The 9,057-nt window shown below is 42.5% G+C and overlaps 1 protein-coding gene across 2 annotated transcripts; it reads left to right on the top strand.

Moving 5' to 3' along the window:
• The first annotated feature begins 4,587 nt into the window (after positions 1-4,587).
• On the top strand, positions 4,588-6,930 carry LOC101776959 (cytochrome P450 99A2). 2 transcript variants are annotated; one of them, XM_004956266.3, is made up of 3 exons: positions 4,588-5,547; positions 5,623-6,259; positions 6,555-6,930. In XM_004956266.3, the coding sequence occupies exons 1-2, from the start codon at positions 4,669-4,671 to the stop codon at positions 6,250-6,252; spliced, it is 1,509 nt and encodes a 502-aa protein (XP_004956323.1). In that variant the 5' UTR covers positions 4,588-4,668; the 3' UTR covers positions 6,253-6,259; positions 6,555-6,930. The 2 variants fall into 2 exon arrangements, with proteins under 2 accessions (XP_004956323.1, XP_004956322.1); XM_004956265.3 differs by lacking the exon at positions 6,555-6,930 and having other exon boundaries at positions 4,589-5,547; positions 5,623-6,529.
• Positions 6,931-9,057: the final 2,127 nt, after the last annotated feature.

Raw genomic sequence — 9,057 nt, 5'->3', positions numbered from 1 at the left:
AAAGTGTATTTCATTCATAATTTGGGAACTAAAAGGGCCGCAAACAATATGTGCAAGTTTTGAGCTTGACCCAACAACAAATGCGCTACCGGATTCAATTTTGGGCTATTGCAACAACATTGGCCTATGGGAACAAATTTGGGCTCGACCCAACAACAAATTGGCCAAATTCATTTTATGATGAAATAATTTTTATCACAATTGTCATGCTACATTGGATGCCATATCAGATTCTGTCCATCGTAGCAAAACAGTAGGAGCCATTTATGACGTTTCTGTTGACAGTTTCGTAGGCGTCACAGATACAATGACGCACCAAAATAAGGAACGTCACTAGTCGCGGTTTATAACGCTCGATTAATGATGGAGAGTTTTTATCACTCGAGTATTATAAATCACGGTTTATGATGCAAAAAACGTGTTTATAATATTTTTTAGTTTGTCATAGACTAGAAGATTTCTTGTAGTGTGTAGTATTGAAGCATGCAAAGAAAATGAGAATATCACATTAGCATCCATTGAAACAATAGATGAAAATGATATTACCATTCTAAAGAGGCCAGGTCTCAAGGGCAAACTGTACATGGAAACCCGAAAAGGCAGGCTAATGATGTGCGCAATGAACATGAAGATGGAGAAGAGGAAGAAGACTGTGAAAGTGATGGCTGTGAGTACATTAATACCTGATAGTGACAATGAAATCGACAAAGGTATAAATGATAGCTATTTTACCGATTCCAAATAATTCATAAACTTACTTCTACTTCAAAGCTGAGTCATTGTTACAATTCATTATATTTGTCACTATAGAATCATCACAAAAAATGGTTAGTGTGACGACATACTATTTTCTCACTAGCTTTCTAAACTAGTGATAAAATTCTAATTCATCACTATTACATCATCAATAATACAAAGCCTTGTGATGAAAAATACCTTCTCACTGCTTATTCATAAAATAGTGACAATATGGTGGTTCGTCATGATCAAATAGTCAACAAAAACTTCATTTGTGAGGAATTTTTTTGTCACAAATTATTCATGGAGTTGTGACGAAAAAAATGCTTGTCACAAATTATTTATGAAATTGTGATGAAAACCATACTTGTCACTACAAATCCATATATTAGTGAGTAAAGAGATTTTCGTCAGTATAATTCATCACAAATGGGCAAGTCCAGTTGTCTCGATGAATACTCTCATATTCTTCTAGATTTTGCATGGACAACGTACTTTCTTTTTCTTCTCAATCATTGCATAGTTCACTGCAACTTCAATGAATTTATTAAGTTCTCCATGGAAATAGGCGTCTGTCCTCTGTGCTTTGTACATCCATATTCTATCCTTCTCTGAACTGCAACAAATAATTTAAATGGATTAAAACCATCACTTTAATAATTCTTAAACAAATATTATAAACTGAATGCAACATGTGCTTATTAAAAAAATCAAAACTGAACTTGTTATTGTCGCATTAAATCTTGGAAAAAAACTATAACACATGTGTAGATATAGAAAAAAAAGAAATATTCTTCTCTCTCCATGGATTTAGAAAATTCATCATTCATGAATAAGTTTAAAATATCAAAAGTGTGTCCAGATGATTAGATAATCTTATTCTCCTACTTAAATAACCTAACTTCGTATAAAAGTTTGAGCTAAATTGAGCTCCAAACGGCTATGCCACACCTTAGAGATCTAGATCTACCTAGAGGTAAAGGAAATTCTATTTGAGCCTTAAACCTATGCAACAAGCTTCAAAAATACATAGGGTTAGCATCAACTTACCTCCTATAAACTCTAACTCTAAGGAAATAAAGTTGAAAATCTTCCCTGCACCTTTTCCTTTTTTTGGATTTTATAGTAGCACCTCCTCCAACCAAGAACTGTGCTATCGGGAAGCTATCGGGAGGAGGAAGAGTGACATTTTTGTCTGCAACTTTTAGGGGTGGCTAGCCTCTACACAGATTATTTGCATTAGTGGGTGACGGCGGCTCGTCCGGTGGTCTGGTCTTGCAAATATGTCTCTAGGGACGAACCAAAAGCTACAGAAACCTGCTCCTGTTTGTATTCCTACAAATCATATTTTTATAGTAGTAGTTGCCACGGGAGATCTATGCGGCTTCAACACACATATTGGCAGCTTCACCATGGTAGACCCGAGAATCGTGTCCAACCTTTTTATAGCCTATGCTGCTGGTGCGGCTGCCGGCCTCAGGTCGCACACCGGCATGACGCCCGTGACCGCCATGCCACCGCTACCTTGCCCGGTGCCTCCTGTGGCCGAGCAGCCCACCCGCACTCCCTTCTCAGGCTCACCTTGCCCGCCGCTGTAGCCGGTCAGGTTGCCTTCCTTGCAGACGCAGCCACCCGCGAGCGAGCCGACCGACTACCACTGCCCCCATGTCAGGCACCCTTGCCGAGCTCGTCGCCGCTTCGTCAAGATGAGCGTGCTGGACCACCACTGAGCGGACGCATCTGGCGCCCCACCGGTGCCATCTGCTGCTGCCCCTATAGATTGTCTTCAGGGAGTGAAGCGAGAAGACCGATTGGATTTGAGTTTCAGGGTTATCTGTTCGTGCGGGTATCTTGGTCCATACACAAAACTTACTACATGGCTCATGGGAATGTTAACAGAAGTAAGCAATGGATCTAACAGGAGTGTCACGAAAGGTGTATAAAATAAACTTGGTGTTAAATAAGGGATACAAAGTTTAGATGTTGCTATTGTTTCGGTATCATATAAGGAATTATTTCATTAAGATTTTAGATGCTCTTATTTGTTTTAGCAACGCACTATATGTGTTTGTCAGGGATATGTATCCCTCACCTTCTTTTGCAAAGATTTTATCAGGTTCTAACATGAGAAATTGCATATTTATCACAGAGAAACACCATATGAATTCAAACACGACTTATTTCTCATCACAGTGGATCCCATATGTATATATTTTATATTTTTTTTCGGATTCCTAATCACGATGAACACAAGCATGGTCAAATATAGGATAAAATGATAAAGAATCAAAGATATATTATGAAAAAAATTCAAAAAAACAAAATTTATATAGTGAAAATTTTATATAAATTGTTCCTTAAAACATTATAGAAAAAACTTTACAGGAAAAAGTTTTTAAGAGCTACTTTTTTCAAAAAGATAATTAAATAAATTTTGAAAAGGTTTTATATGGAAAGGTATTTAAATTACTTTATCACACTAATATTACTTTAAAAATATAAAAAAAGTTGTTACGATAAATATTTCACTAAAAAGTTATTTTTAAAACCTTAGAAACAACCAGACGTGATGCCATCATGGCCATGCATCCTGCTCCATTGCCATTTGCCTCTCTCGCAGCCCCAAGCATATAGCCCGCATGGCTACCATAGCCCACCTTCGCTAAAGCTTTACCTGTCATTGTGCGGTCCATATAATTATTGTCGTACCTTTGGAAGTCACCGACGAATAATGTTGCATTTGTAATCGAAATCTTTTTAGATCACGCAGTGGACTCTACTAGTCTCACCTTCATTTTCCCTTCCACACAATAGCTCTATCTTTTTCTCATTTTTTTTGCTTCCTAGCCATCACTGTAGATGTGCCCCACTAGGGGACCAATGATGGTGTGACTACCCTAAGTGACTCCGTGGGCTGTGGATAGGATCCTTCACAGTCTGTAAGTCCAAAGGTAGTGGTCTGGTCCATGTCCCATATCAAAAATTTGTGCGTGACGTTTTGACTAAAGTGACAGGATGTCATATCACCTAGGAAAAAGTCATCATATAATATGGATTTTGAATGCAAAAGGCCATCAAACTTCAATGTTGCACGCAACATTTAGTCTTTTTTAGAGAAAAGAATTTTTATTCCGGCCTCTACAAGAGTTTTGCACACAACCAATCCCTAGTTCCTGCATGTAACAATTTTAAAAAAAAGCTCTCGAAAAGCGGGACAAGTAAGGGTGCGACTAATTAAGTGCTAAGCCTCTTAAAGGATGACCACCTGTGCTGCAAAGATCTCCATAGCCATAATATCCAGAGTATGGCAAGCTCACTTTAGGAGTGGTCTGTTGTTCTTCTTTGCAGGATGCTCAGAAACGTGTCCAGTAAGTTGCCCTGAAAATAACATACAAAGAAAAGTATAATCTTTTTTATCAAATGTCACATCATTTCTACATAGCCAAATAGACTAGAAAATTGCACTTGCTCCCATACAAACGCAACATTTAGTCTACAGAACTAAGAGTGTGGTTGGTTCCCAGCCTTACTCGTTACACCACACTTGTTTTGACGCAACAAAACTGAGACCTAGTTTGACACACTGTAATTGTGGTGTTGATATTTTGCGCAGCAAGTGTGGTGTCGACTGTCGACATAGATAGGGCATGGCGTGTTGTGGCTAGCTCCCAAACAGGTCCTAATCCTGTCACATAACGAGCTTGGAAAATATCGCCATATACCTATCATGTCACGTGCTTGAAAACTTCGCATATGATACGAATGTAATATGGATGTTTCCTAAATAATATCTTGGGTTCAGTTTATACAGGCGAGGAGCATGGCCGAGAGATGGCACGGCAAGGGGTGCTTATAAAAGGCCCCTAATTGCTGCTGCTCGTTCCCAAATCCCAAGGAAAACTGCAAAAGTAAAACAAACAATCCATCGTCATGGAGCTAAGTGCAGCAACGCTTATCTTCCTCTCCCTCCTGTCCCTGCCAATTGTTGTGACCTTGCTCAGCCGCAAACTAACGCCGAGCTCCAAGAAGAGGCGGCCTCCTGGCCCGTGGAATCTCCCCTTCATCGGAAGCCTCCACTACTTCATCAAGTCGCATCCGCAGGTCGCTCTCCGGAACCTGGCCAAAAGGTATGGCCCTGTGATGTTCCTCCGGATGGGCCAGATCGACACCGTCGTGATATCCTCGCCGGTAGCCGTGCAGGAGGTGCTCCGGGAAAAGGATATCATCTTTGCGTCTCGGCCAACCATTGTTGCCTCCGAGATCTTCTGCTATGGGAACCTCGATGTCGGCTTTGCGCCATACGGCGCATATTGGCGGACACTGCGCAAGCTCTGCACGGTGGAGCTCCTCAGTGCAAAGATGGTGCGGCAGCTTGCACCCGTCAGGGATAAAGAGACTTTGTCCCTCATTAGAAATATCCAAGCCGCTGGCCAAGGTGGCGAGCCAGTCAATCTCGGAAGGTTGCTCTTATCCTGCTCGAGCATGATCACGGCAAAGGCGGCATTCGGTCATGCTTGCAGCAGCGAGCTCCGCGAGCAGTTCCTGTCTGGGATTGAAGTGTCGATGAGGTTCAGTGGGGGCTTCACATTCGGGGACCTCTTCCCATCGCTGAGGTTCATTGACGTTATCACTGGGCAGAGGCTTAGGATGTGGCGAGCACACAGGCAGCTTGACGCCGTCTTTGACAAGATCATAGCTGAATGTGAGGGACTGCAAGGTGATTCCCTTGTGAGCGTCCTCCTTCGAATCAGGGACGAGGGGGAGCTTGAATTCCCCATCGGCACAACAAACATCAAGGCAATTTTATTGGTAATTTAATGATGAATCACACTAGATGCTGTATCGTTTTATTTCATTCTTGTTCATTTAGTTAATTCCATGTAGGATATGTTCACTGGTGGGACAGAGACGACATCATCAGCTGCAGAGTGGGTCATGTCAGAGCTCATGAGGAACCCAGCGGTAATGGCTAAGGCACAGATCGAGGTGAGACGAGTATTCGACAATAAGAACCCACAAGACCATGAGGGCAAGATGGACGAGCTACACTACACTAAGATGGTGATCAAGGAGAGTATGAGGCTGAACCCAGTGCTGCCATTGATGATCCCCCATCTTTGTCGGGAGACATGTGACATTGGTGGGTTCGAAGTCAAGGAGGGCACCAGGGTCATGGTCAATACGTGGGCCATGGCAAGGAATCCCGAGTATTGGCAAGATGCGGAGAAGTTCAAGCCGGAGAGATTTGAGGATGGCACGATTGACTACAAAGGTTCCCGGATCGAGTATTTGCCATTTGGGATGGGTAGGAGAAGATGCCCCGGTGATATATTTGGGTTGGCTGCCCTGGAGCTCATTATTGCACGCCTTCTCTATTACGTCGACTGGAGCCTCCCAAGTGGAATGCAACCTGATGAAATTGACATGGACATGTTCGTTGGCGCAACGACAAGGAGAAAGAACCAGCTGCACCTAGTGGCATCACCTTATAGAGAGGTTTCCGTGCAAAGCTGATCGAAGGGTAAGCATGTTTATTGGCCAACATTTGCAATTGTGCCCTTGTACCTGATAACTGAAAAGGTGCATGTCGTATTTGTTCAAATGATAATTGTCAAATAAGTCTAAATAACTAGGGACAATTGCACCAGTACTTTTCCATTAAAGTTACAAAGGACATTGGAAAGTCTTACACAACATGACAGGTCGATCAATTTGTACTTAAATATGCTCCATAGAAAATTATATATTTGTTAAGAAGTATATATATTTCTAATATATATTCGGTGACTCACCGATTGTTTGTCCTCGGTCACTAGATCATGGGCAGATGCCGCAAACTCGTCTTTATCTCTACTCTCAAAAACCTTCTAGTATTTGGTTCAAGGAGATTGATGCCGGAGAGGAACTTATCCAGAGGTTCGGGATTGAGTTGATCCCTCCTATGTCACACAATCCCTATGGAGATAAATCCCTGCTTCCTTCAAATCCTTCTCTTAAAACATATGTCTGATTTTCCTGGGTCTAATCAACTCGATATGGGATATTCAGCACTAAAAGCACAAAGAAATAAAGCACCTGGCAAATTGTAACAACAGTATACTGTTGGAGGTATGCCCTAGAGGTAATTATAGAGATGATGATATCTGATTGTATCCATGATTTGTATCTTGTGTTCATTGAATATCCATTAAAGACTACTTGAATTGATTTGCAATTATGTGAATTGTATGTGAAACTCTTTACTTGTATGGTTATTGTAAAAGTTGTTCCTAGTCGGTGTTCATGTGTGGACACACATGAATATTAGACTAGTACATGTATTAGTTGATGACTATGTTTCACAAGTCATGGACATGGAGAAGTCAAACTAATAATGTATGCAAATGTAGAGACATATGCTAGGATTGACCCAACGTGAGAAGTAGTTCTCTCTTTACACAACATGTACGCTTTGTCCTTAGACCTGAGATTGTCGCATGTACTCAAGATGTGGATCGATTTACTTAGGGGCTATCAAACGCTACACCGTACAGGGTAGTTAAAAAGGTAGCTTTCGGATTTGTCAGGAAGCATGCTGTGAGGCATGGTCAATCAAGATGGGATTTGCCCCTCTCTGATTGAGAGTGATATCTCTGGCCCCTCGAGTGATCAGATCCGGAAATGCATGGCCATGTTACGTACGATTAAGAGGGATTCCGAATCACAGGATCGAGAAAGAGCGGTCGGCTTGAAGCTAGACCAAATATCGTGAGGCAAAGGGAATAGCATGTACATGATGTTGTGACGGTTCGTCTGATATGATCTTCGTGTGCGTATAGGAGTTGGCACATCTTCCTAGAGGCCGCTACCGACTATTGGGCTGAGTAGGAGTACTCGAGCCATGTTTATACGTATCTGAACCCATAGGGTCACACACTTAAGGGGCTGGAAGCCCAATTCAGACATGATCCGAGTTGGATCAAGTTTAAAAGTACTAATGGGCCTCGGACCCAGAGGCCTGTCAGGAACCTCTATAAATAGAGGGGTGGGCGCCCTAGGGTTTCATCCTTTTGGCCAAAAACACATCTGCCGTGCCTCCCACGCCCTCGCCCTGTTGCAACTTGCGGACCTAGCAATCCGGCTTGTGACGCTTCCTCCCTGCACGTGTGGATACCTTGCCGGTGTTGCACCTGTAGCACTTGGATGAGCCGCCGCCGAGCCACGACGAGCCACGACGAGCCGCGGCACGAGGACGACCTTGCTGCACGTGGACGAGCTACTGAGGAGCTGCTCAACATCGACGTGATCGACTACATGTTCGACTACACTGATCGACTTCGCTGCCCCGACGTGATTCTACATCCTTCACACCAGTGTGTCGAGTGGTAATCCTGTGATCCATATACGATAGTTTTCCTAGTTTACACGATAGAAAAATTTTGTTTTGCGCTAGCATAGCCTACCTCATATCCCGACACTCACACCATACAGAGATATGCAGAGTTGTATCTTGACCGAATTGTTTCCCTACATGGTGTGCCTAAAACGGTCATCTCTGATCTAGGTAGTCATTTGTAGCACGTTTTTGGAAACAATTGCAGTCTTCGCTTGGTACTAAGCTGATTCGCAGCTCCACATATCACCCTCAAACAGATGGACAAACTGAAAGAGTCAACCAGATATTGGAAGATATGTTACGTGCTTGTGTCATTCATTACGACAAGAATTGGGATCAATGTTTGCCCTTAGCAGAATTTTCATAGAACAATAGCTACCAAGCTAGCTTGAAAATGGCACCTTTCGAAGCTTTGTATGGATGTAGATATCGAACCCCGCTAAGTTGGTCGCAACCAGGAGAACGAAGGGTATATGGACCCAACTTGGTAGTGGAGGCCGAAGAAAAAGTGAGAGTTATTCGAGAAAATCTTAAGGCCACCCAGTCCTGACAAAAGAGCTATTCCGATAATAGGATGAGACCTATCCAATTTGAGGTTGGGGATTTTGTATACCTCCGAGTATCATCGACCAGGGGTGTACACTGCTTCGGAGTGAAAGAAAAGTTGGCTCCGTGCTATATTGGTCCTTATGAGAATGTGAAAATTTATGGACCTATAGCGTACCGAGTTTAACTCCCGGAGAAGATTGCAGCGATACACAATATTTTCCATGTCTCGCAACTCAAGACGTGCATTCGACTTCCAACCAAAATTGTTGCAACGGAAGAATTTGAGATCAAACCCGATTTATCATACAAGGAATATCCTGTTAAGATCCTCGATCGGAAAGAAAGACATACTCGTAGACAAATGGTGGAGATGTTCAAAATTTAGTGAAGTAACC

Source organism: Setaria italica, chromosome II (genome assembly GCF_000263155.2).
Source record: "Setaria italica strain Yugu1 chromosome II, Setaria_italica_v2.0, whole genome shotgun sequence".
Classification (NCBI taxonomy): Eukaryota; Viridiplantae; Streptophyta; class Magnoliopsida; order Poales; family Poaceae; genus Setaria; species Setaria italica.
Note: the sequence above shows the minus strand (reverse complement) of the source record. Positions and strands in the feature narration are given on the sequence as shown.

Coding starts and splice junctions, on each gene's coding strand:
- LOC101776959 (XM_004956266.3), top strand. CDS start 4,669: ATGGAGCTAAGTGCAGCAACGCTTATCTTCCTCTCCCTCCTGTCCCTG. Junction 5,548..5,622: donor ACATCAAGGCAATTTTATTG/GTAATTTAATGA, acceptor AATTCCATGTAG/GATATGTTCACTGGTGGGAC.